The sequence below is a fragment of the Macaca fascicularis genome, chromosome 13, assembly GCF_037993035.2.
Source record: "Macaca fascicularis isolate 582-1 chromosome 13, T2T-MFA8v1.1".
NCBI classification, from domain to species: domain Eukaryota; kingdom Metazoa; phylum Chordata; class Mammalia; order Primates; family Cercopithecidae; genus Macaca; species Macaca fascicularis.
In genome coordinates, this window is record NC_088387.1 from 10,283,001 (window position 1) to 10,310,469 (window position 27,469).

The 27,469-nt window shown below is 46.5% G+C and overlaps 1 protein-coding gene across 10 annotated transcripts in view; it reads left to right on the forward strand.

The window, feature by feature from the left end:
• NCK2 (NCK adaptor protein 2) overlaps positions 1-27,469 on the forward strand; it is a 278,583-nt gene that overhangs the window by 106,530 nt on the left and 144,584 nt on the right. For 7 of the 10 annotated variants that reach the window (XM_045368678.3, XM_065526727.2, XM_065526728.2 and 4 more), the window contains one exon: positions 2,679-2,919. The exons of 1 other annotated variant lie outside the window; for it this stretch is intronic. In XM_045368678.3, coding sequence (XP_045224613.1) covers positions 2,688-2,919 — 232 coding nt within the window. In that variant the 5' untranslated portion in view covers positions 2,679-2,687. The remainder of the gene's footprint in view (positions 1-2,678; positions 2,920-27,469) is intronic. 2 more of the 10 variants (XM_065526726.2, XM_074011172.1) reach the window with 1 other exon arrangement.

A 27,469-nucleotide genomic window follows, 5' to 3' on the forward strand; every position in this document is an offset into this window, starting at 1 on the left:
TTAAGCAATGGGCTGCTCTTGTTAAAACCTTGTGGAAATTGTGTAATTAAGAAAGAAATGTGGGGCCGGGCGCGGTGACTCACGCCTATAATCCCAGCACTTTGGGAGGCAGAGATGGGCGGATCACGAGGTCGGGAGATCGAGACCATCTTGGCTAACACGGTGAAACCCCGTCTCTACTAAAAATAAAAGAATTAGCCGGATGCGGTAGCGGACGCCTGTAGTCCCAGCTACTCGGGAGGCTGAGGCAGGAGAATGGCGTAAACCCGGGAGGCGGAGCTTGCAGTGAGCCAAGATTGCACCACTGCACTCCAGCCTGGGCAACAGAGCAAGACTCCCCGTCTCAAAAAAAAAAAAAAAAGAAAGAAATGTGATATTCAGATGGAGTATTCTCTGAATATTCCATTCCTGTTACTGCTATTGCTCTTCTTGTTGTTACTTAGAAAATCTGCCTTTATGACTTTCAAAAGTCTAATCTGACTTAAAGCTCAGGTTAGTGAGTTCCACATGGTATGCACTTGAGATTTTCTGAAATTGGATAACAAAATTGTCTCCAGTTCTGATAGGAGCTTTATGTAAACTTTATCCTCTTGAATATTGTATACATTATGCAGAGGCTTTCCTCCTTCCCAAAAGGTTTGTTATCTTTAAATTTGGAAGTTAATTCATGAAAGAAACATGTATTATTTATAAAACGTTGTTAGCATCTAGTAGAAAACACTTATTTAAAAATGGTATTTATGCTTCCCTGGAGTCAATATGCCTAGGACCCCTGTAATCCTAAAGTCATCCCTATAACTTCTGTCAGGGAGGAAGGGGATTTTAGTCCAGAGTCTTTTCACCATTCATTTCTCCCTAATTTGGAGAAATGTCTAGTTAGTTTAAGGACTGAATATTGAATTTTTCTGCTTAAAGACTGCTGGTGCATCTTCTACCTAAGAAGTACAGAGTTGCTAAAATAATTGATTATTTTATTTTCATACTTTTGCTATTTATTACTTACAAAATTGACTTCTCTAGATAAATAATATACACATTTATTATTTTGATAAACTTTTCATATGTTATGTTCACTTTTGATGTTCCACATTTTATAGATTTTAACACATGTATAATGACAGGTGTCCGCCATTATAGTATTGAACAGAGTAGTTTCACAACCCTAAAAATCCTGTGCTTCACCCTTGCATCCCTCCCTTCCCTCTTGCCCCAGGCAAGGGCTCATTTTCTTACTCTCTCCATAGATTTGTCTTTTCCAGAATGTCTTACCGTTTTAAAGATAAAAGTTATTCATGACAAGAACAGTAAGGCAGACTTTATTCAGAGGGACTACTACAGTAGGGTTTTGCGTCAAGAGAGAGATTGGATTTGACTCCTAATATTAATACAACAAGAAAGAGTGGGCATTTGTAGGCAAGGAGCAAAATAAGGGAGTTGGCTGATGGAAAATTACTAAGAGGAAACATCAGGGTGGAGGGTGAGGATTCTGGTGAAACTGACCGAACAGGATTCTTCTGAAGGCAGGACAGAGTGATCGGCTGTCACTTGGGGGATGGTAGAGGATGAGGAAGCTGATCAGATGCTGAGGGTGGAGGATTCCAGCTAGAGCAGCTTAGCAGGAGAGTCTTGCAAAAATTAGGCAATGCAGAGATGGATGCGGAAGTACAAAAGTCAAGGCCTAATAGGAAGAAGATTCAAAGGAGTCTGGCTGAAGTTTGGTTAAGGATAAACTGTCAGAATCACACCGTCTGTGCCTTTTCAGATTGGCTTCTTTCACCTAGCAATATGCCTTTAAGATTCCTCCATGTCTTTTCATGGCTTGATAGCTCATTTCTTTTTGGTACCGAATAATATTTCATTGTCCGAATGTACCACAGTTTATCATTCACCTACTAAAGGACATTTTGCTTGCTTCCAAGTTTGAACAATTATGAATAAAGCTGCTACCGACGTCCCTGCACAGGTTTTTGTGTGAATGAAAGTTTTGGGGAAGAATTTTATATTTATAAAAAAGTTTCCAACATAGTACAGAACATTCCCATGTACCCTTTGCCTGGTTTCTCATTGTATTAACATCTTAGGTAAGTACAGTAACATCTTACTGGTGTGTTGTCCAAACTAAGAGATTGACAATTATTTATTATTTTTATTATTATTAGACTTTATTTTTATTTCACTAGTACTTCCACTAATTTTCTTTTACGGTTTCATGATCCAATCCAGGATACCACCTTGTATTAGTAAAATGTTAATTTTAATTTATAGGAGTAATTTGGTTATGTTGCATTTATTAAATATGTTGATAAGACACAGCATATCCTGAGAAAATGAGTGTAAACCTAACAGTTATCAGGAGGCAGTGTTACTTAATGAAATGGACTCATTTAATCATAATGTTATTTAGAATTTTTTTCAAGTTTGTTTTTGTTAGAGGGTCAGATTTCCCCATGTGCAGCGAACAGTGACATAGGATTTGTTTTATAAGGTTGCTGTTTCTAAACCAAATACTGAAGCTTGTTGAAAGAAGGTCATTTTAAAGTCGAGCATTTCAAGACCCAGGAGAAAATGGGTTGCAGAGTTGTAATAAAAGCTGTCAGTGCCTAATTTTTCAAGTTGGTGCAAAGGATGAAGTGTCCGGGTAGTTCTCTAATGAGCATCTCCAAATGTTTTGCTGGCAGAAGGACTCCATGAAAATGACAGAAGAAGTTATTGTGATAGCCAAGTGGGACTACACCGCCCAGCAGGACCAGGAGCTGGACATCAAGAAGAACGAGCGGCTGTGGTTGCTGGACGACTCCAAGACGTGGTGGCGGGTGAGGAACGCGGCCAACAGGACGGGCTATGTGCCGTCCAACTACGTGGAGCGGAAGAACAGCCTGAAGAAGGGCTCCCTGGTGAAGAACCTGAAGGACACACTAGGTGAGTGTTCCACCCTTTGGAGAGAGGAAGCCTTGTGCATTTCAAGGGACACCGTTCATCTTTCTAGTTAGTTTTCTTTTTCAAAAAAAAAAGTCTGTTTTAAATGTTAACATCTTCGTAGATGTCTTTTTTAAAAATCTGAGAATTAAGAGATGAAAATGGAGAAAGAGGATGTTTGTCATTTCCTGGAGATTCTGGAGTTTGGGGTCTTGTGTATGGAGACCCTTCTGTGTGCCTGCGACCCCTGCACAGGTATCTCCTTGTATCAAAACTTTAGAGGACCCTGACTTGGAACTCTCACCTCTAAGTCTACCCAGCTCTGCCAGTGTCGTGACATGAAGTTCTTTCTCTCTTATAAAATCCTGTCCGTTTGGCCTACAACCCTAGAGCAGGGGACAGCCAAAGCACTTTTTCCCACTCTGAAATGGATGCTACGTCACGCCACAGTCCCGGGTGCTGTTAGCTAAGAGGCCAGCTGTGTGACATCAGAGGCCGCTCCAGGGTGGGGGCCCAGTTTAGCCATACTGTTGTCCGTTGTCCGGCTCTCTCCCCATGTGCCTCTTGTTTTCCCAGGTGTCAGGATATGGGCAGGGCCCTCCTGGAGTTACACAAAGTTAACGGTGTCCAGTCTTGCCTTTGCATGTGCATGCACACGGGACTGACTGACAGTAGTTACTGCCTCAGATTACCTGAGAAAACAATTGCGAGGACTTTTTTGAAGAATGACTCATCTGACATTTAAAACATTGTTGTTACCTTCTTATGAGTAGAATGTTTTCTGTATCCAGGACAGCAGGTTATCACTTAAGGGCTGGCTATTGAAATGAGTTAATATTATCACCTGTGTCACATTTACTTGGGGTTTTAAAAAATTTTCTAGCGAGGATTTGTTTTGTTTTGGGGAACGGAGAATGAGGAATACGTGGGAAAACTGAAAGTAAAATTATACACCAAACGTGGTGGCTGTTGCAAAGTGTTCATCTTTCCTTTTCTGCCATCTTGAAAAGTCTAAACTCCCTCTGCAAAAACCATTGAAAGCCTTCGTGGATTAGGTAGTACTGTTGTGTAGGGATTAGGTTATTACCATGATTTGGAGAGACAAGTGAGACACAGAACTTTGTATGAATCATACCAGCTCACCGGGAATCATAGATTCTCAGCCTGATGGAGAAATTTCATTTTTCATTAGTAATATGATCCTCCACTGAGCTGCCTCCCTTTCATCTGTTTTCCCCCCCACATAAGCATGCCACTTGAAAGAAACAGTTTTATGCGTATAACTCTTGATTAACTGTGGTTACCAAAAAAGAGGGAGGCATGAATAGAGAAAAACTTGAAGATTGCCCTGAGCTTTATTTTTCCAATGTCTGCCTTTCACCAAAGTACCTTCTTTTTAGTGATGCTAAACATTGTTACACTGTTGACTTGTCGTGTCTTCTGTGTGTGTGTGTGTGTGTGTGTGTGTGTGTGTGTGCGCGCACAAGATTTCAGTAAAGCATGAAATGCTCAGAGACTGGTAGGAAGTAGAACAAGGCCAGGCGCGTTCTCTGGGTGACCTGGAAATTCCCTTGAAAACCTTGTCATTTTTCTTCCTCAGTGTTTTAGAAGGAGAAAAGACAAAGCCACAAATTAAAACTATGAACCACATCTTCCATCCAGCATGCTTAGTTTTTTCGGGAGCTGTGATCGGTTCAGCCAATGCCTGTACTCCCAGGCTCTCAGACTGAGCCAGCCGCCCATCCTGGAGCCGGTGCTGGGCCGGCGCCCGTCCCCGACAGATGGCCATCCAGCCCTGCTGGAGCTCAGCGACGATGCTCAGCGACGGCTCGAGTAGGCCAATCCCATTTTTGGAGAAAACAGATTGTTAGAAAGCTCTTCCTTAAATAGAGTCAGATTTTTACATTTCTTTAACTTCCTTCCTTTGGCTCTCATTTTGCCCTCTAGGCCTGTGCTGAGTAGGTCAGATCCTGTTCTGTAGCGTGTCAGCTCTCTCATAGGCTTGGTCTCAGTTCAGGCAGGCAGTTCTTGGGAAACAATCCTGTTAAGCATTAGGTATTGTAAAAATACAGATAAAATGATGTTCTGAACTCGTGTATTGAGTATAGCAGTTGATCTTCATAGCCAAAAGGCCCTTGGGGATCAGTATCCCCGTCATGAGGGAGAAATGTCCCCCATTTCTCCCTTTTTTTTTTTTGTTGTTTTGATCTCTTTATCATGCTCACCTAGAAGTTTTTGTTGGACAAAGGGATCTTGTTATATCAGCATGAGTTTTCCCTTGCCCTATTGAGCTGCATCCAATAGAAGAGGAGGCACCCCCTGACTAGGTCTCACCATCATGCAGTAACTTCTGTGCACTTCTGTGCAAAGCTTGTAGATGTGGCATTGCCAAGAAGGAAAGTGAGAAAGCTTTCCGTAGCCCCTCCTGCCTCGCAGTTGTTTTTTTGTTTGTGTGTGTTTTGTTTTTTGTTTTTTGCTAAAAAGATAGGAGCGAAAGTGTTCATGGCTTCCTATTATTGTTGGTGATGATAACTAAATAGGTAAACCATCAGAATGACAGTATGACTTCAAGCCAATTATGCAGCCAGCAGAAATTATCCCTGCTGTGTATTAGGAGTGAATAAACAGCATCAAAAGCACACCACATGTATACTGACCACGCTTTGTTTTTGTTTTTATTTGTGTTTTTTGAGACAGGGCCCCACTCCGTTGCCTAGGCTGGAGTTCAGTGGCACAATCCCTGCTTACTGCAGTGTTGACCTCAGGTGATCCTCTCGAGTGTCTGGGACTATAGGCATGCACCACCACACCCAGCTATTTTGTGTTTTTTGTAGAGACAGGATGTTGCCATGTTGCACAGACTGATCTTTAACTCCTGGGATCAATCTAGTAACTACTCATGGCATCACCCACATTTGCCATTTTTACTGCTTTGGGAATCCACCTAATTCATAAATCCATGGTAAGATTCCTCCCTGCTTTGGAATAAAATGGCACCGGCCTCCCCAGCAAAGCCACAGTGTTGTGCGTTGCATCTCCAACTGTAGATTAGCCTAACTCTGTGTGGCTCTCTCCTGCTTTCTTGTACTCATTTGCTCTTCTGAAGTTGGTAATAAACTTAATTTTGTCACATACAGTACTTTGTAAGGGTAACTTGAGGAAAGACATAAGTACTTTTGACAAAAAGCTCTCTCATGAGAGTATTTACCTTTTTTCTCTGCAATAATTTAAAATTGAATAAAGCAACCTGAGCTCTTATTTTCACATGGGCAAAACATTTGTGTGCTGGATCTCCTCTCATATTCAGCTTATGATCATGAATAGTCAGAACTTTGCCACAGATAACAGGGAGCGATGATCAAGCACTGTTTCTGCTGGCAGAATCCAGTCGATGTTTTTGAAACGCTCAGACTGCACAGCTCTGAGCTCAGCGGAGAGTGGTTCTGGGCTGAGGTCTGGCCTTGATACTGCAACTCCACTTAGAAAATCGTGCAGGCGAGGTGTTGTAAAAGCACTATGCTACATCTTTTGAGATGGGGAAGCTGCTCCCAGGGAGGTATTTTTCAAAGATTTTCCCTCAAGCTACTGAAGAGCAGTTTTTCATTACTACTTTATCACACCAGCTGGAGCCCTGCAAGGCCCCAAAGGTTAATTCTCTTTTCAGTGGTTAACATAGGCTTAAGGGCTGACTCACATTACCCAAAAAGTTATGGTTCCATTTACAACCTGATCATATCCTCAGGAGGGTTTGTTCACAGGCCCACCTGCCCATGGCTCACCCTGCCACCCTACCCACCTGGAACTTCTGCACCCAGCGTGACCTGCCCCAGGGCTTACTCGTCAGCATTCCTGCCAGCGGGACCACACCTAGGCCTAGGGTGGTTAGAAACTTGCCGTGATCAGCTCCAGAACTCGTACCTCTGTGATCCAACCCAGAGCTGGGAGCACAGAGGCTACTGAGAGGGCTCCCTAATGCTAACTGTGAAATAGCCTTTGCACTGGTTTGAGCTGATGCTTTTGGATGGGGACAGGGTGGCTGGCACCCATGGGTGAAATAGACAGGGTTCTAAGAGGCATATCCATGCTAGGATCAACTTTGGAATTGAACTGATCAAAGTCACAAAGGAGTACAGCTGTAGGATTGTTACATAAGATCCAAAAGCAGTGAAAAGCAACACTTGGTGTTACAGTTAAGATTACAATACTCTGGAGGGAGGAAGGCAGAGCCTCAGTAAAGGTACAAGGGCTTCTGTCTTGGTGATCTTGTTTCCTGGGGTCTGTGGGGCAGGCTTATGGGCACACCTGCCTTGTAGGAGTTTGCAAAGCCGACTGCTTATTTCTCTTGGTATTGTACTTTCGTTTTTAAGAAATTTATTTTAGAAAAATATCAGTTCAAAACAACGTTCAGGGCCGGGCATGATGGCTTATGCCTGTAATCCCAGTGCTTTGGGAGGCTGAGATAGAAGGATCAGTGGAGGCCAGGAATTCGAGACCAGCCTGGGGAACACAGCAAGACTTCGTCTCTACAAAAAACTTTTTTAAAAAAAATAGCAGAGCGCAGTGGCATGTACCTGTGGTCCCACCTACTCAAGAGGCTGAGTTGGGAGGACTGCGTGAGTCCAGAAGTTGGAGGCCGCAGTGAGCAGTGATTGCAACACTGCACTCCAGCCTGGGCCACAGAGTGAGACCTGTCTCAAAAAATGAACCATAAAAAAACAAAAACAACCATCAGAACAAAATGTCAGAACTTTTAGAGTTCCTGCATCCACTGGGGGACCCTACCCACCAAGTGTCAGCCTCCATCCCAGAGGTCAGGATGGACAGAGCCCCTGCTCTGGCGGAGTGTGTGTGCCACACAGGCTCAGGGACCCGCGAAGCTGTGAGCGTCTCAGAATGAGGAGGGGTGTCATATTGCTGGAGGGACGTTCACAGGGGTGCATGGAGGATGATGCACCCCTGTGAACCAGCCTGCCTGGGCTGTGCACAGGACTCAAGCGTCTCCACTGGGTGATCACAAACAGTTAAAGATTTGAGCAGGGGCATCCCATGTTCCTCTGCAGAGCTGGGGAGGAATTGGGGATGAAGAAACGTGGAAAGCCCAGAGAGAAGTACACACTGGTCCATAGAGAGCCGTGGAAGCCCGCGGCGCTGTAATGGAGATGGAGAAGTGTAGATCCCTGCCCTGCCGGCCTGTGCATTTACCAGGATTGCCTCTCATGCCTGGATGAACCATTCCTTGCCACCGCAACTTGTGGGGCACAGCAGATGGGGAATTTTCTCTCCACCTCTGCCAAGTTTCCACTCACTGAAGCCGTGGATGGAGCCCCAAGGGCACTATTGCTACAGTGGAGGAACCCAAGGGTTGTGGATCCCAAAAGAAGGGACTTGGGGCAGGTGGCTTAGGAGAGTCAAACCTGGTGTGGAAACCCTCCGGGCAGCAGTGAAGGTAACGATGTTTACGGAAAACTGTCAACCATTTTCTAAATTGTGTTCTTGTGAAAGTAAAGTATAGGTATGCCTTTGCTAGGGAGAAGAGAGCAATTTGAATTGCATTCTTCAGTTACTTTTTACAGCTTTATGGAGTCTGATTTTAGATTTTAAGTGGACTAACAAATTGCTCATTATGTAAAAAATTAATATCTGCCTGGTTTTAACAATAGATGCCCTTACAACATTTTTAAAGCATTAAGATCACGCACGATCTTTAAAGGCACCGTATTCAGACGTCACATGTCTTGTGAAAAGAAGTCTGGCTCGTGCACCAGGTTCTGACCACCTCTCTATGGGGAAGGATGCCCACATTAGGTGCTGTGTGCTGGATCCAGGAGCCAAGTCGCTTTCCTTCTGCTATAGCTACCTGCTGAAAGTGATAGTGGCTGTTGGTGCCATTGAGGTTTCTCTCTCTCTTTTTTTTTTTTTTTTTTTGTTTTTGAGACGGAGTCATGCTCTGTCACCTAGGCTGGAGTGCAGTGGCACGATCTTGGCTCACTGCAACCTCCACCTCCCAGGTTCAAGCAATTCTCCTGCTTCAGCCTCCCGAGTAGCTGGGACTACAGGTGTGTACCACCACACCCGGCTAACTTTTTGTATTTTTAGTAGAGATGGGGTTTTACCATGTTGGCCAGGCTGGTGTCGAACTCCTGACCTCAAATAATCCACCTCCCTCGGCCTCCCAAAGTCCTGGGATTACAGGCATGAGCCACCGCACCCAGCCAGTTTCTCTCATTTTAAAGCACACCAAGTCTTACCACAAGAATCATGCTCAACAGTTTATCTTAAGATCAGACTGACCTGGAATTCTTTCCTCCCCGCCCACCCACTCCCCTCTTTCCTTTCTTCCACCTGTGTAATGGCTACAAGAAGTAGCAGGTGGGGATCAGGGTATCGGACTGTAAACTGGAACCAGAGAAGGCAGCTCTGCCCAGGGTGGCTAAAGGCCCTTTAGTTAGGGTTAGTCTGCATAAATACATGTAATGAGAGCAGCAACCACTTGCGATTTATACCGCACTTTGCAATTTACCAAGCGACTTACACTTACATGCATTTTTTTTTATATCAGTAGTAAAGAGTCTAGAATTATGTCTAGGAAGAATTAGAGGTCTTCAGACTAGTGGGAAGGGGGTGGGTCTTGAGCCTGTGCTTCATGCTAAGCATGCTGATTTTACTTAGATTAAAGACCCAGGTTAGCAGAGTAGTCAAGCAAGTTGCTTTTAGTTACATAGTACATACATTTATGAAAATGTCAGTTCGTATGAAAATATGTAATAGTACCCCAGGCCAGCCTCAGTAGTGTTACTAATCACAGATGAAAAAATTAAGCCTGAGAACACAGCAGTCACAGGTACGAGACCCAGAGAGGACCTCAGATCTAATCTGAATATTTTTCCTATACCAAATTGACTATCTGGATTTAGTGGTAGGCCGCTTTGTACATTTGGGGGGACTCTGTCCCAGAGTCAGAATTATACCAACTTCTTTGTTTTAGAAATGAGAAACCTCGGGACTAACTAACAAGCCTTGAAGGGGTTCAAGGGTTAGATGTTAATCATGTATTGATATAAATTAACTGATTTTGATGAATGCCCTTATTTGTGGAAATACACATAAAGTATTTGGGTAATGGAACATCGTCTTGGCAGCTTAGTCTCAAATGGCTTGGGGAAAATAATGGTTTTTTGCACCATTTTTGTAATTTCCCTGTGCTCTAAAACCAGTAGACATATCAGCAGTGGTTTAGAAACTACCATAGGCCGTAAAGCTAGCTGGTAGTCCGGAGACTTGGGCTCCCCTGCTGTGCCTGGACAGTGCCCTAAGTTCAGCATAAGCCTTTAAGAGGCCAGAAAGTGTCATGGAGTATCTGCTACAGTTGGACCTAGACCATGAGAATAACACCAGATGTCAACGTGCCCAGCGGATGCTTCACAGAATGGTTCTAACAGTACCTGATTCAGAACTTTCTCTAATTATTCATCAGGCTTCTCTCCATATCCCCAGCGTGCAAGTGGAAACCATCTCTGCTTCTTGCTGGGTCACCCCAGGCTGTTTTGAGCTCCTAGGTTCACAGCCTCTGTGATTGCTGGGAAATCGGAAATTCTCATTTCGGCATTATAGGATTGTAGGGTCTGTCATCATGATTATAAATACTCTCACAGGTCTCAACAAGGACAGAGCTGTTCACCTCTGAAATGACATGTGGGTAACAAACGCAACAGTCTGGTTCTCGTGGAAGCTGAGTCTAAGCTTCAGTCATCCCTTTCTCTATCCCTGGGAAATCCCGTCTGAGCCACTGCATTCTCTGCTGTGAGTGACCTTTGAGAACAGTAACCAAAGCCTTTGAAATAGGGATGCAGGCATGATGCAGCAACCACCGCAGTATAATAGGGTATGTTCTGATCAGAAGGGGGAGCCTGGTCAGATGTTATTTCATGTGGTTGGGATGTGAAGGAAGGATAAGGTTTAGTCCCTGACTTTCTGAAGCTTGTATTTGTAATCTAATTGGGAAAATAATACTGGCACAAGATGGACAGTCCTCATTCAAACAATAGCACTGTCCCTTCCTGTCCCATGGGAAACTAGGGCTGAGTTGTGCAGCTCGGGCACCTGTGCTTTCAGAGAGCACGTAGCATCGCGGGCAGCAGGGAGGACTCTGGAGTCTTCCATCACCTGCATTCAAATCCAGGCTTCGCCACCTACTACTGTTAATCATTGAGTGACTTTGAACAAGCCGTTGAATCTTCTGAGCCTCAGTTGCGTCGTCTGTATAACAGGATACGTGACTGCTTGTCTCATAAAGTTTTTGAGAGCTGAAGGAAGTCATTCATGTGAAGGATACTCTGAGCTGGGTTGAGACTTGGCGAGGGGATGTGGGGTCTCATTTGAGGGGATGGAGAATGCAAGTGAGGATGGGTCGACAGAAACCCACAGGTGTGGGAAGGCCTCGGCGAGCCAGCCAGACTGGGGTGAGCAAGAGGGCTGGGGCAGCCTCGCGGGTGGGGCATGCCATACCGGAAAGGCCCTGGGTGTGAAAAGAGAACCCCCGGAGGTTTCCACAGGGCTTAAGGGGGAGATGAGTGCTGGGGTGTCCGGCAGGGGTCCTGATCCTTGTCTTCAGGACATGACTGGAAGGGCCTGAGCCTGGCAGTGGGAGGTGGGGGACAAGGCCCGAGAGTGACCCAGGGTGACATCCCAAGCCCTGACTCAGCTGTGGGGATGGAGGAGAAAAGAAAAGAGGGAGATTTGGAGGGAAAACCCCTAGGACTCTGTTGACTGGATGGAGAACACCTCGGGGAGGTGTTAGAATGACTCAAGGGTTTCCAGCCTGAAGGGCCGACAGAGTGGCTCAGAGAGTGGAGGAAGCAAGAGGAGACCAAGCCACGGCGCCCAGTGCCGTCTGAGGTTAGGGCACATCAGTAGGATGCAGAGAAGGCTGCAGATGTGAATCTCAGGCTTGGGAGACACACAGTTATCCTTATGACATACTTCCTTTATGTCCGTGAATTTTCATTTTCAGATGTGTAAAGATAATGTAATCCAGGGCCTGCCTCGGAGAGCTGGCGCTTCGGCCGGGCATTCAATCTCTTTCATGTTAAGCACTGGCCCCAGCCTCCTCTCCTCTTTTGGATTCTTCCTTGTCCCTTTCAGGCACGAGTTTGGCCCTCCAAACCCATGGGAAAGATCGGTTACCTCTAGCTCACATGTGCCTACACACACACACGGTTCCTTGCAAATGGATCACTTTAGATGCAGTTAACACCATCCAAATAATACTAGAAAGAATAACACTGGAATAACACCATCCAAATAACACGAGTACCTTCACACTAAAAAGCAGTGAAAAGCGGTCACCAGAGCCCTCCCCAGCAGGAGGCCTCGTGGTAGCTGGTATCAGGGCCTCAGGCTTCCCCAGCCAGCGTGAGTGCTCCCAGCCCTCCCTGCTGAGGAGTATGTGACTTCGAACAGAAAGTTCATGCAGCAGAAAAGCCTATAAACCAAGTCCCCCAAACCAGTCTCACACGCGTTTTCCCAGCGAATGGGCCGTGATAATGATTTCTCTTCGAGTGCCTAAAGTGTGCTCGGTACCGTGACAGGTGCCCGCCTGTGTTTTGTTTCATCTTCACGGTGAGCCTACTAGGGAAATTGTAATAGCCGCGTTTTGCATGTGAAAAAACTGAGACTCAGAAGTTAAGTGAGGCGCCCAAAAACACACAATGCTGCTGGGGCTGACGCTTGAGCCCAGTGTGGCCTGACTCCGCCTCTTCTGATTACTGTTCAGTCTCAGGAATTGGAGGTGCTGGCTGTTCAGTCTCAGGAATTGGGGGTGCTAATTGTGGTGGAAGGGAGAGGCATTTCCTGCTAGGCGTCAATACTGGCGACTCCCACCCACAGACTGTTCAGGTTATTTGCTGCCGTTGCACTAGCCACCAAAATGCTAAGGGAACAGCTCCCCAGCTCTCCCTGGCCCCTAGGGATTCACGTCTTTGTAACTTTTCCTGGTTCCTGAATGTTGAGGTGAGCAAGAGCCATTAATCAAAATCACTGAGAAGCTGAGTGTCATAGGAGTGTACTCCTTTTTCGTAATTGTGTTTAATTTGGGAGCAGTTTTGTCAGCACACCTGTGCCGCTGCCACAGGAGTCATCTTCGGCCATCTTTGTCGTCAGTTTCTTTGTATGGCACAGTTTTCTGCAAACAGATATTCCTCAGAATCGTAATCTCTGAAATGCCTGAGTGTTATAAAACTATTAATCAGTTGTCTTCACTCTTAAAGACAGGGATATTATTATTATTATTATTATTATTATTAATTTTGAGACAGAGTTTCATTCTTGTTGCCGAGGCTGGAGTGCGATGGCACAATCTCAGCTCACCGCAACCTCTGCCTACCGGGTTCAAGCAGTTCTCCTGCCTCAGCCTCTTGAGTAGCTGGGATTACAGGCATGTGCCACCTGGCTGATTTTGTATTTTTAGTAGAGACGGGGTTTCTCCATGTTGTCCAGGCTGGTCTCAAACTCCTGACCTCAGGTGATCCGCCTACCTTGGCCTCCCAAAGTGCTGGGATTACAGGCGTGAGCTGCCACGCCCAGCCGGGATATTATTTTTAAATTTTGGAAACTATAGAAAAGCATAAGGGAGAAAAGCAAATATCCTGTGATCTTGTCACTCAGAAGTAATCACGGTCAACATTGTGTGTCTTTTTCCGGTGTTAATATGTATATAATCAAGATCCTATTACACAGTCGACTTCTTGCTGTTATCAGTACTAGCTGTCACAGTGCAGTTCGTCTGTAGCGGCAGTCCCCAACCTTTATGGCACCAGGAACTGGTTTCGTGGAAGACAGTTTTTCCACAGATCGTGGCAGGAGGCCGGGGGATGGTTTCGGGATGAAGCTGTTCCACCTCACATTGTCAGCATTAGATGCTCAAAAGGAGGGCACAACTAGATCCCTCATATGCGCAGTTCACAGTAGGGTGTGCGCTCCTATCAGAGTCTAATGCTGCACCGCCTGACAGGAGGCAGAGCTCAGGTGGTCATGCTCACCAGCCGCCTGCTCACCTCATTCCTGCTGCACAGCCCATTCCTAACAGGCCACAGAGGTACTGGTCTGCGGCCCCTAGTCTAGAGAACATCAGGCTTTTCCCCCAGGTTACTTGGTCCTGACACAGGCTGGAAATGAGATGTACCCAGTAATTTTTGGTAGATGCGCTTCCTGGGTGTTGAGTGGTTGTGATGCTCGTTGTGGCTTTTATATCCTGTGAGTCATGTAAAAGGAGAAGCTGATTCTTTATGGTGCATTTGTCTTAGAAGTAGTTTGTTTTTCTGAGTTGCATGTTCTTCAGGAATGAGAAAATTCCTGTTAATCATCCTACATACCATTCAGACATGCTTTCTAAACTAAGCCACTCTCCAAGAAACCACGTTTTCCTTTCAGATCAGTACAAAGCCAAACTGTTCCCCTCGAAATGTTTGTATGTAACATAAGGGGAAAAAAATTAAGCTATCTTAATTCTATTTTAAAGGTTCCGCTTCTCCGACAAATTGTTTATCGTCTCTTTATCACGCAAAGACAGGGACTCTGTGGGTTCTCAGAGATGCATTTAACACTTCACGTTTACTCTTCATGTCTCTGTTGTACACTTTACCATTGTATGAACATGAATTAAATATAATGTATCAGAATTTAGAATTCATTAAAATTCTGCCTTGCGAGATTGTTCATGATAGGAAGGGCCCACATAATATGGAATCTTCGGCAGCAGTTGTGGTGCCAGACACCCCAAAATAAATGTGGGTTTGTTTTTGTGTATCATTAGCTTCCAAATATTTAGAACCAAAAATGTGAAACAAATCACAACAGATTAGTGGGAGGATATTTCGAGAGAAAATAGACACGGATTGTCTAAAAAGATTTCTAATGGAGGACAAGGCAGGAGAGACCCTGGGAAGTGAGGGTGGGGTCCGTACCCTTGGAATACTAAGGAGAGAATCAGGTGTGGAGTTTGCCATGGGGTGCATGGAATTCACAGTGCTATGTGCACTTGGCTGGGTGAGAGCCGGTCATGTTCTGGTGAAAGGCAAACATCGGGCAGAGCATTTCCCAGGAACTGGCATCTTGGTTGCGTCTTGTTAAGATGATCTCACCCTGCTTCAGCTTCCTGAAGATCACCCCTTCCTAACTAACTACTTTGAGTTACTCAGGCGGGAGTCTTGAAGTTTACGAATAAAGAAACGTGAACCAAATACGCCAGGGAATTAGAGAACAATCTTCCTAGCATGTTTCTGTCTGCATTTACCCATACGGTGTGCTCTCTTTTTTAGGTGCTATGCATATGTCCAAAATGTTCCTTTGCTGTATTCCATTTTAGTGGCTGTTTCCTGGAAGCAGGTGTGAGGCTATGGAGAGAGCGCTCGTTTACTGGCTTGATGTGTGAAGCCGCCTGCCTGCAAGCAGGTGGGCATCTGTAGGGCTCCTGCATGGCCCATGTGCTGCCTTGGTGTAACTGATGGACCTCGGCAAGTATGGGTGGAGTTGGCTGTCTTTCTGCACATCAGCCTGCATTGACTCATGTCAGTTTTTGTCCCTGTGATCAGCTCCTCCAGGCTGGTGTGGGTTTTTCTTTATAACTTCCCCTTCCGTTTGGGAATTCACAGATTTTGTGCACACACTCAGGTTGTCCTCAGTGACCCCCACAGCTGTGAGAGCCACCCAGAGGGCAACTGTTCGTTAGTTAAAGGCTGGGGTGGCCTGTGTTTCTTCCTGAAGGCAGGCCATGCTGAGGCAGCTGTTTCTGGGGAATCTTGCTTGGTTTTGTGTTTTTGTTTTTTTTTAAGGAACATAGTTGTTGATTGTCTGATTTGTGAAATTTACAAGTGGGTGTTTGTAAAGTAGAGATGAATTAGTGGTAAACATGCAGTTTGTTCTAATGCTGCTAATTGAAGTTGACTAAATCTATAATGTTTAACTGGGTGTGCTAAGAAACTTCATTCAGCAATGACAAAGGTTGGCTGTGTCGCGTCCAAAAGGACCACTTGATCCCCTTGTGGTTCTTCTGTGGGTTTTCTTTATTCTTCTTCAAAGCCTACAATACACGGTTATGTTTAAAAAGTGAAGTTAATCGATAGTTTGCACTATCTGTGGAATTCTGGAAAGGTGATAGCCTGACCCAGCCCTTTTCTATGAAAATGAAGCCGTTGAGGCCCAGGCCAGCCGAGCAACTTAGCCAGGGCTGTGGGTCTGCCTCACAGCAAAGCCAGGAGTGGGCCCCTCACAGCCCAGGTTTGGAGGCTGGAGCCCAGTTCCATCAAGTCCCTTCTCCAAAACACAGAACAGGTGGACCACACCCAGGCACTCCAGAGCACTTATGTCTCAGTAACCCTTGTTCATCCAAAGCAGCATACGATCCAGCCCCGCTGCCCACTGTTACCTGAGAAACGGGACTCCTCTCTTACCCCCTCATGAGCCCACAGTGCTTCCCCTAGCCTGTTCATAGGTGCCCTCACGTCTGAGCTGCCCCTGACCCTCAGAGCAGAAGTGAGCTGAGACTCCCCCCGCTGGAGCTTTTTAGGGAGGATAGAGGTGTGTGCACATCTTGTTGAGAAAGTGCCACGCCGGATCCTGCCTGTGTCCCCAGCCATAACAGTGAACTGGTATGAGGATGACAACACACAATGGCAGCCATCACCTGGGCTCCTGCTGCGTGTCAAACACCCCGCTAAGTGTCGTCCTCAGTTATGGGGCCCTCACGACAGCCCCACGGGTACCAGCGGTGTCCTTGTGCTACAGATGAAGCCACGTAGATGCAAAGAGATGTTACAGAAAGTGCCAAAGCAAGCACGAGGAGGCGGAGAGGCTGGGCTCCAGAGTGTTCTGAGAAGCTGGCGCAAGTACAGTTTGGCTGTGCCTTTGCCAACCACGTGCCACCTGTGTATTCCCCGGTGAATGTCTCTTTTTGTCCGTTCGTCGCGTTTCGTTTTCCGGAGCAGGTGTGGTCCTGGAGAACGGCAGGCGTACTGAACTTTTGCCAGTGGATTGACAGTTTAAGCAGTGCTCCGGAATGCCGTGTCGCATCCTTGCCGCGTCTTATACACTCTTTTGCATATTCAAAAACGCTTGGGCTCATGGATCTTGTATATGTGTTGAGAGGTACTAAATATGTATTTTTAATTAAAAATTATAATGGAAGAAAATTTTTTAATTCTCTTCATTGGCATCTGTGTTCCCATTTGACTTTCAGATTTGTGAGAAAATTCTATACTTTTAGAGCATTTTTTTTTTCAGGTTTAAATATTCCATCATTTTGTTTGCCTGCCTGCTCACAAAGGAATGGGCTTTCTTATGACTGGAGTGGAAAGTCAGGTTCAGAGCCCTGGACACAACGACCCGTGTGGTGGTCGGGAGGGTGGGCCCTTTGTCCCAACACCTCCCTTTCGGAGCTGCTTCCTGGTGTGCCCACCCACTGGCAAAGGGACTACCTGCGCATAGAGATGGTGGAAGACACTCAGCCCCACCTGTACGGGCTGAAGTCCATCAGTGACATTGCAGCGCCACGGGGCCGAGCAGGGGCCCTGCAGGTGCTCCCCCTGCCCTCCCGTTCAGAGAGCAGCCAGCTGGAGGCTGAGGAGGCAGGGTGGCTGCGTGGGGTTTCCCTCAGGGATGGCAACTCCCTTCTGTCGCATGAGGCTCCTTCCTCCCTGCCATCCTGTGGCAGTCCCTTCCTGAACTTGGGGATTTTGAATGGCAGAGAGTAGAGTGTTTCATTATAGGGTATGCATGCCTAGAAATAATAAAAGTCAGGCCAGGCACAGTGGCTCACACCTGTAATCCCAGCACTGTGGGAGGCCGAAGTGGGCAGATCAATTGAGGTCAGGAGTCAAGACCAGCCTGGCCAACATGATGAAACCCCATCTCCACTAAAGATATAAAAATTAGCCAGGGTGGTGGCACACACCTGTAATCCCAGCTGTTTGTGAGGCTGAGGCACAAGAGTCACTTGAACCTGGGAGGCAGAGGTTGCATCCAAGATCGCGCCACCTCACTCCAGCCTGGGTGACACGGCAAGACCCTGTCTGAAAGAAAGAAAGAAAGAAAGAAAGAGAGAAAAAGAGAGAGAGAAAGAGAGGGAGGGAGGAATGAGAAAGAGGGAGGGAGGGAGGTAGAGAGAGAGAGAGAGAGAAAGGAAGGAAAGAAGGAAGGAAAGAAAGGGAGGGGAAGGGAAAGGGAAGGAAGGAAAGGAAAGAAAGAAAAAAAGTAAATATCCTAGGTTATTCCAGTCTGGGGAAATTCGGGGTGGATCCAGAAATAGTGTACCATGGAGCCGTCAGACACAGCCCAGCGACAGCAGTGCTTTCCATCCTAGGAGCAGCATCACTGATGTACGGGTGAGTGCCCAGCACAAAGTAGGGTCCTTGTGGAAGGAAGGAGGAAGGAATAGCTGCAGAGAAAGGTCAGCGTAGTGTGTGCTTGGGAGGTCTGTTCATCGCGATCCTGGCCTGCTACTTTCACTAACACCCCTGGCAGTGTAGGTGCCTGTTGCTGCAGACACAGGCCTGGAGGGGCTGATGAGTGCATGTGACATTGCGGTGATGAGACAGTGAGTGGGGCTTATTAATTAGCAGATGTGTATTGAACGCCTGCTCCATGCCCGGATCTGAGACCACGATGGTGACTTTGTTTGTCCTTCCCAGGGAGATAAATACAGAGAGATGAGGAGGATGGTGAGACGCGCACCAGTGAGCGCTGCCACGGCCTGCGGCAGACAGGCCTTTACACAGGCAAGGCACTCTCAGGCACTTCAACCAAGTTATTGTAGTGCTGGTTACCAATCAAGGTGCTCCGCGAGCTTTGGGATCAACCCTCATTTTACTGTGGAGGGAAGGCCAGTGCTGTTTCCCCATGGACCATGTTGCCTGCAGTCTCCTCAGGGAGATGGGGATTTGCTAAGCTTTTGAAAAAGATAATGGTTTTTGTCTCCCTCCCTCCCTTCCTTCCTTCCCTTTTTTTTTTGACAGAGTCTCCCTCTGTCGCCCAGGCTGGAGTGCAATGGCACGATCTCAGCTCACTGCAACCTCCGCCACCCAGGTTCAAGCGATTCTCCTGCCTCAGCCTGCCCAGTGGCTGGGATCGTAGGCACGTGCCACCACACCCAGCTAATTTTTTTTATTTTAGTAGAGACGGGGTTTTACCCTTTTGACCAGGCTGGTCTTGAACTCCTGACCTCAAGTGATCTGCCCGCCTTGGCCTCCCAAAGTGCTGGGATTACAGGCATCAGCCACCGTCCTGGCCTGGTTTTTGTTTGATAAAGCTACATTTAAACTACTAGAGGTAAAAAGTTTCCTGGGTCAACTTCGTAGGGTCGATTAGGACCTTAGAGAGCAGGGAGGAAACTACGTGACACCTGACAACAACAGGAACCGGAAGGGACAGTTTTGGAGATGGGCTGAGATTTCATGCAAGGGAAGTTGGTGCCCAAAAGGGACGTGGAAGACTGGGGAAGCTGTCAAGAGTACATTTACTGCTTTTTCTCCATGGTGGTCAGGAATTTAGAATTTCTTCTTCCTTAAACATATACAGTTCTTAATGGTGAGATTATTTTCTGCCAGCAGGACGCTCGGAAGAGAAAGGTCCGTGGACGAGTATTTTTGCTTTGCTCGATGTGTTTCTGCCAGCCTCAGCTGGAGAGCTCTATGCTCCTGCCCTGCCCAGATCCTTCTCTGCAGCTACGGGATCAGCTGACGGTGCCTACTGCTGCTTGCACGCTGTCCCCACTCCCCCCTCCGCCCCCAGGCCTGTCCTGTACCCTGTCCCCTTGCTTTCCACACTGTAGCCCTAACACCTCCTTCACATCTCTGAACGGCTCCGAGTCCTTCTGCTCACAGCCGTGGTGTAGCCTGTCTTTCTTGCCATGTGTACTTCCTGTCCTCATCTCAGCTCCTCCATGCCCTGCGGGACCGAAAGAGACATGCTCGGGGAAGTCCTCCCTGACCTCCTTCTCTTTATTGCGATTGTCACCATTGGTCATCATCTGCCACTTGGGTTTGTGTAACTGACTCTATCGCACTAGTGAGGTTTAGGAGGCTGCATAGGTTCTTCACACTTTCCCTGAGGCTGAGCATTCAACAACAAATGAACAAAGAACCCTTTTGAGGACTCTGAAGAAATGAAGAAAGAAGGTGCAGCCGGAGGTGGCATTTGTAGGTATTCTAGTGTGAATTCATGGCAGAGCCAAGGGACAGCGTTTCAGGAAGGATTGTAGAGCATCGTGATCTGTTAAGAGTTCTCTGAAAGTTTTTGCATCTTAAATGCCATTTGTTGCTGGGGAGGAGTCAGAAATGACATAGAGAAATCTCCGAAAAAGTAACCGAGTCCCCTTTCTCCTTCATCCGGGTACCCCTCTGTTGAGCAGTGAGTACATTCTGATGCCCTTCCCGGAAGTGGACGTTTGCAGCGCCTGTCCTCTGCCTGTCTTGGCAGGTGTGCTGTGACCCTGGGTGGGGCCAGACCAGCGGCATCTGGTGCCCTCACCTGGCTGCCAGGAAAGGTCACTGTCTTTCTAGGTGCCACACCCCCCAGTTCCATCATCTTCGGCCAGCAGTCAGTGTCATGTCTGAGTCTCCATGTGACAAAAGGAGTGGGTGTCAGCCGAAGCAGCTAGCTGATGGCATTTGTGCGTGAGTCTCTTCCGACTTAAATTGGACCTTGTCTGAAATCGTTTTGTACCCAAAAGTCCATAAGCCACTCTCAGAGTTTTCTCTGACCATTGTGCCTCAGATACTGGCCCCAGTGAATTCATGTGGGCCCACCCAAAGTCAACTCAGAGCCTCCAGAAAATCGAGGCTATGTTGTGTTGGTCTGTGGGGCTTAATGGATGTGGCCTCCCAGCATCACAGGTTTCTCATTATTACTCTTGCAGTAAATATTTTAAGTCCAGATTCTCCAGGCTTAGGAAACATGCACGCCACCCAGCTATGAATTATGTCTGCTGATCCACCGCCACCACCACCCTCACTCCCGCACCCAAACCCCTTGGTCAAAAACTATCACTGTGTGCCTTTCAGCTCACCCATATATACCACGTTTTCAGATGGGAATCAACAGTTCGGCTCGTTTAAGGGGGATGGTTTGGGAGAGGAGCAGTGAGGCTGGCGGAAGGGTAGTTTTAATTTTTCAGGGCTCTTAATCGAAGTGACTGAAAGTCAACTCCAAAGTCACTGAAGGGGAACAAAAGAAAATGAAAAGTTGGCTCAGATGATGGAGAAGTATGGTTGGATCCAGGGGTGCAGCTCTTCGATGGGGCCTGTCTCTCTGAGCCTCTCCCTGCTCACGTCTGCCCTTCACTCCTTACATGAACCTCTGCAGCGTGGGCAGATGCTGCTGCAGCCCTGGCTGTGTCCTCCATGGGATGGTATTTCCCCCATGACTGTAGCAAGGGTCCCGGGAGTGCCCTGACTACACAGATATGAGTCATGGGCCTTCCCCCATGGCCAGCAAAGGCGGGGGAAGGCTCAGGGTGAGATGGGGCCCTTCTCAGAGAGGAATTTTGTTTTACTAAGAGAAGGGACAAAGGGTTCTGAACAGATCAAGACAACAGAACCACTACATTAATCTCCTGTGGCCGCCCTGTCAAAAAATCCTTAAGTTGAGTAAATTTGAGTTTTTTCCCTTTACCTATTGAAATATTATAATAAATTTTTGCCCTTCATACTCTGAATAATGGAAGCTAATCTTAGCAGCATAGCTGAAAAACTAGATGCAAATTAAATGAATATACAACAGCACAAAAACTCTTAGAAGCTGAGCTGAACATGAGTTATATTCTAACTCTTATATGGAAATGTACTTTGGTCACTTTATACCATAATCAGATCTTATCAGATCTCCATAGTATTTAATAATAAAAGCTTTTCGTAATATTTAGCTGACTTTAATAATAGGTCCTGACTCTAGTGGGGGAAATCCCCACAGATCAATAATCTCGATTCTTAGCAAAAATAGCATTTTCAATAAAAAGCTTTCTGATGAAATTTGGTTTATGTTACACATCTGATCAGCAGCAAAAATTAAAGGATTTTGCCACAGAGCTCCCAAAACTTGAGTGCACCCTGCCTAAATGAATTGGCTTGAATACGTTTCGGAAGTACCAAGTTTGTTTGACACTTTATCTGAAATCTCCAGAACTCCAGCTGGAAGATGACAACCAGAGCATGTTTTACAGTCATCTGTTATAACATCCCTTCATCTGAAAAAGGATATAAAAGATTTTGACTTTAAATTTGCTGACATTAATAATGTATGACATATTCAGGCTTTTATTAGAACCCAATCTTTAATGTCTGTAATCTTATTCAGGAAAGTTAAAACGTGCTTATTATCAATAAAAATAAAACTTGTGATCAGAGATCCAATAGCTTGATGCTGCAAATCACCACAAAAGCAGAAAGTGTAGTTTACCTTTAAATCCAACTCAGCTATTTGCCACTTAAAATTATACTATCTTCAAGCCTGTAATCCCAGCACTTTGGGAGTCCGAGACGGGCGGATCACGAGGTCAGGAGATCGAGACCATCCTGGCTAACACGGTGAAACCCCGTCTCTACTAAAAAATACAAAAAAACTAGCCAGGTGAGGTGGCGGGCTCCTGTAGTCCCAGCTACTCAGGAGGCTGAGGCAGGAGAATGGCGTAAACCCGGGAGGCGGAGCTTGCAGTGAGCTGAGATCGCGCCACTGCACTCCAGCCTAGGCGACAGAGAGAGACTCCGTCTCAAAAAAAAAAAAAAAATTATACTATCTGTCTGCTCACCAAGTAACAAATATTATTACCTACAGTGCACATGTTATTTTATTATTACGAAATGCAGATAAAGTCATGGCACAATTTGTGGCTGGTCTTTAATGTGGCACCTGTGGAGGTGACTTGGTTAAGGAGTTTGTTCACTCTCCTTGCTGTCCATCTTGGGCAGCTCTGTGCCCAGGAGCTGTGCGTCCTTGCCTTGCAGCCCGGCTGCTGACTGGTCTGGGAGACCTCGGGCGAATGCTGAGCCTCTCCAAGCCTCTGTCACTTGTCTCATTTGTGGAGCACACTGTCAAGTGCCCGGGGCCCCTGTGTAGAGCAAACAGAACATTGCAGCTGCTGGAGGTGCTGGGGGTTACGGGGTCTCCTGCCCCGCCCAGTCCCCTGGACCACACACACATGGGATCCCAGGACTTATCTCCCACAGCAGCAGCCTGAGAACAACCGGCCAAGCTGCTGCAGATTGAACTGCAACTGGCCAAGCTGCCTCAGATTGTGTTCCCCCCGTTCATATGTTGAAATTCTAAGCCTTAATGTGATGGTACTGGGAGGTGATTATGTCATAAGGGTGATGCCCTCATGAATGGGATTCATGCCCTTATAAAAGAGACCTCAGAGGGCACCCTCAATGCTTCTGCCATGTGGACACAGCAAGGAGGCACCATCTGTGAACTAGGAAATGGGCCCTCACTAGACACAGACACCAAATCTCCTGGGGCCTTGACATAGGGCTTCCAGCCTCCAGAACTGTGAGAAATAAATGTCTGTAATTTTACTTTATAAGTCACTTGGTTTACAGTATTTTGTTATAGGTGCCTGAACCAATTAAGATACCATCAGATCTCTAAGGTTTCTTCTAGAACTTAAACACCATAATTTTATGATAGATTTAAAAGAGCTTGAGATGCTCTCTGAGCCTAGTCTTCAATGTAAGAGTTAAAATCCTGCTCGCTGCTGAGCATGTCTCATGAAACAGCATCTTGCTTTTTTTTTTTTTTTACGGTAACTTTCATTCTTTCATTCTTTTTCATGCAAAGATGTAGCAGTTTAAACATTATTGAACAAGCTGTAGATAAAGTCATTACTTTGTGAGAAAATGCTGGTTCATCTAATATACAGCATGCCAGCCATTGGAAGGGTTTTGTAATGGTCACATTCTAGATCATCGCAGTATGATTCATCCGAAGCACGCTGCTGTGACACCTCCAACCAAAATGCTCAAAACCAGGTAAATTCTGTGCAGTAGGATTTTATGATTTACTTGAGAATGGAAAGAAAAACATTTCATCTCTTGTCCCAAGTCTTGCTAAAACACACAACCGCACACCATCCCTCGGTCAGGGCAGGATGGGAGGCATTGAAACTGCGTGTTCTACATGGGTGAGGAGCCGCCTACCTCACATCTGCCTGAAGGATCCACCTGGCCTGCTTTGGAGTTCACTGTTGACCCCAAGGTGAGCAGTCTCCAGGGACATGCCGGCGAATGCGCTCTTCCAAAATAGAAGAGTGAGCAGGGGCCCCGGACGCTGAGGGCTCCCAGTCTGCCATATTCTGGTTGGCTATGGTTTCATTATGGTAGCTAAAGACAGGCCAAGTCTGAGAAGTGGGTATGAGGATTTGCCTGTCTTGTGGAAAAAATATGTAAAATTCTGTGAGAAAAAAATCGTGTTACCCTGTTAAAATAAACACACATTGGAGTGCAAACTGTGCCTCTGTTACAACTGAAAGCAGTAGGTGGTTTTACTTTAATGAAGGATGAGGCGATGAAGCGGAGATGTGTAGAAAAACTACACACAGAGAATGAAAGGAAACTGGGATCCCGGTGCCGCCTCTTTACCTACAAGGTAATGAGTTTGCCTTCAAATTAGAGAGAGGCGGTCGCTTAGAGCCTGCACCACTCAGGGACTTGCCCTCGGTCAGGACGCACAGCTGCAGTGCTCCCGTCTCCCAGGCGCACATGAATCCTTGTTTGTTCTGCAGCAGAAATCTTCCCTTTGAGATGTCCTGGCTGTCACCTGCCTGGGTCACAGCTCCAGGTGAAGTCCAGGCAAGAGGAGAAGGACGAGGGATCACTGAGTCCCCCGAGCCTGCCCCCATGTAAAGGCTCTCCTGACTCTAGGGTTGCAGTTGACTTAATTATCCTCACACAGAAAGGCCACCTGCACTCTTGGTGCATTTTTCTCTTCCCACTCCCCCTCCTGCCACTGAGACACCTTGCCCAGGCATCCTCCCCCTGGCCACCGCTTTCTTGCTCTGGTATCCTTAGCAGTCAGGAGGACTGAGCACATTAAATCTTCATATGCCAGCATTCAGGGTCTCCCATCCCTTCTGTTCTAGATGACCCTGGCTCTGGCCACTGGGCAGGATCAGGGTGCAGGGAAGGAAAGGGACCTGCTTTCTCAGCAACCCAGCAACTTGGTCCCATTGACGTCTTTCCCACACAGTACCCCTCCAGCCTGCCAAGACCTGTTAACTGCTGTTCTGGGGCCCTGGCCTGTCACTGGTATTATATTTCTTATCCAAAATCTTCATTATCTGAACCTCAGCCCCTCTCCCATCTGTAGACACAGGGGCCTGTTCATTCTGTAGAGAAAGAGAAAAGGTTTCTCTTCGCCTGGGCGTGCAAGCGGGCAGGGAGGGAGTGGAATAGATTGTTGGCACCCCAATTCAGAGTCCTAGTTTCATTTCCCATAGAAATCATATTACAGATGATAATGCTTTCCATAGAAACCATGCTGGACGCCAGTCACTATCAGAACTATGCTTCTTGACTATTATGGATTGAATGGGGATTTACTGGGTGTGCAGTCTGTGCCACATCACTGGCTGGGTATGTTGGGCCAATTCCCTGACCTCTTGTAGCCTCAGTTTCCTCATTTCCATGACTGAAGAAGTTGCCCACTTTGTCACAGGACTGTTGTGAGAGTTTAGATAACATAGGTGTCAGTAAAGTCAGGTGCCTCTCCATCCCCAGACACCTGCCTCTTGAATTTCACTGCACCAGCAGCTACATACAGCATTGCTCCCATGCAAGAGCGTTTGCTTCCCAGGTGGCAAAGTCTGGCAGGCAGGCTTTCTGTTTTGGTGGCCATCTGACACTGATAGGATGATGACCAAGTGTTTTTAAAGAGGGCTTTGGCCTTCTTTTGGTAAAATACCATTTAGAGCAACAAGAAAGCCACAGCTTAGTTAATAAGAGTAATCGTTGTTATCCACAGAGCACTTCCTGTGCTTTATAGCATCAGCTGAATGCCGGTGCCTCTCATGGGCCCGATGGCATCTTCCTGAAATTCATACGAAGTCCCAATCCCCAGGACCTCAGAAGGTGATTATGTTTGGAAATAGAGCCTTTACAGAAGTGATTAAGTTAAAATGAAGTCACTGGGGTGGGCCCTCATCCAGTCTGACTGGTGTTCTTATAAAAAAGGAGATTGGAACACAGACACACTCAGAGGGAAGACCATGTGAAGACACACAGGAAGAAGACAGCATCTGCAAGTCCAGGAGAGAGGCCTTGCAAGGAACCAACCCTGCCAGCACCTTGATTTGGACTTCCAGCCTCCAGAACCGTGAGGAAATAAATGTCTGTTGTTTAAGCCACCCAGTCTGTGGTACTTATTATGGTAGCCTGAGCAGACTAACATGTTCACATCTGGGGGGTAAGAAAATCAGTACACAGACATTTATTAAGTAATTTGACCAAGAGCATGCAGCTCTCTGTCAGTCTGCACTGACCCTCTGAGTTGCCCCAAAGACTACTTAGATCACATTTGAGCAAAACAGGTTAAAATTGCTGCTGCATTCTTGCTATGTACAGTGTTCCAGTCTTAATGGAGAAGTATAAGCTCTGTGCAGGCAGAAAGCATGCTTGTCTGCTCATTTCACCCCCCACCAAAGTCTAGATTGGTGCCTGGTATGTCTCAGGAACTCAGTGGCTGTATTAATTAATTTAAATTACCGTATTTTGTTTTTGAAAGAAGTCACTAAAGTAGAATATTCATGTATCAGTTATAAAGTGTCTGTATAACATATTGTGGTGGCCACTCTCTAATGTCTTTTCTGCTGATCTTGTCACCTTTATCTTCATGGCCTGATGAATATTCCAAAACCCGCTCTTCCACAGGCGTTTTTTTCTCAAATAGCTTTTGGAAGTTACATGTTTGCAAAGGTCCATTAAAAGTTTATTGTTCATTGTTATTTCTTGACATCATTAAGTCGGCCTCAGCCTGGCCCCCGTGGTCCCAGCTTGCTAGCTGTTTGATAAGGCCGTAAGGCCTTCCTGGTTGAGCTTCGGGCACCACTGCCTTCTGGACAGAAAAAGTTCGCTTCCATGGATGGCCTGCCTTCCGGATTGTGGAGCTGTAGTGTTATCATGGTGCTCTCATTGTGTAGTTGAACCATCCTGCATTTGAAATCCCATGAAAGGATGAGTTCTCGGATTTGGAGGTTTATGCTTTTATATAATGTGAGTTAACCCAAAGTAGAAATCTAAGTGTTTCACCTGTTCTAATATTCTGGCTTACTCTTGTGTCTCCCATTCATGTGAATAAAAAGTGGTACAAAGAGAAACGTCAGAGGACATTAGCATAAATGAATCAGTGTATTTGCTCTGAAACGTATGTGGCCTCACATGCCTCCCGGTGCTGCGTGGGTGCACGTCCTAGGGCAGTGGCTGCTGGGCAGGGCCGATCTGCCCCAGGGGGGCGGCAGCCCAGCTCTCCACCATTGAGGACAATCAGCCTTTTTCCCCTCTTGACCTCCTGCCCACTC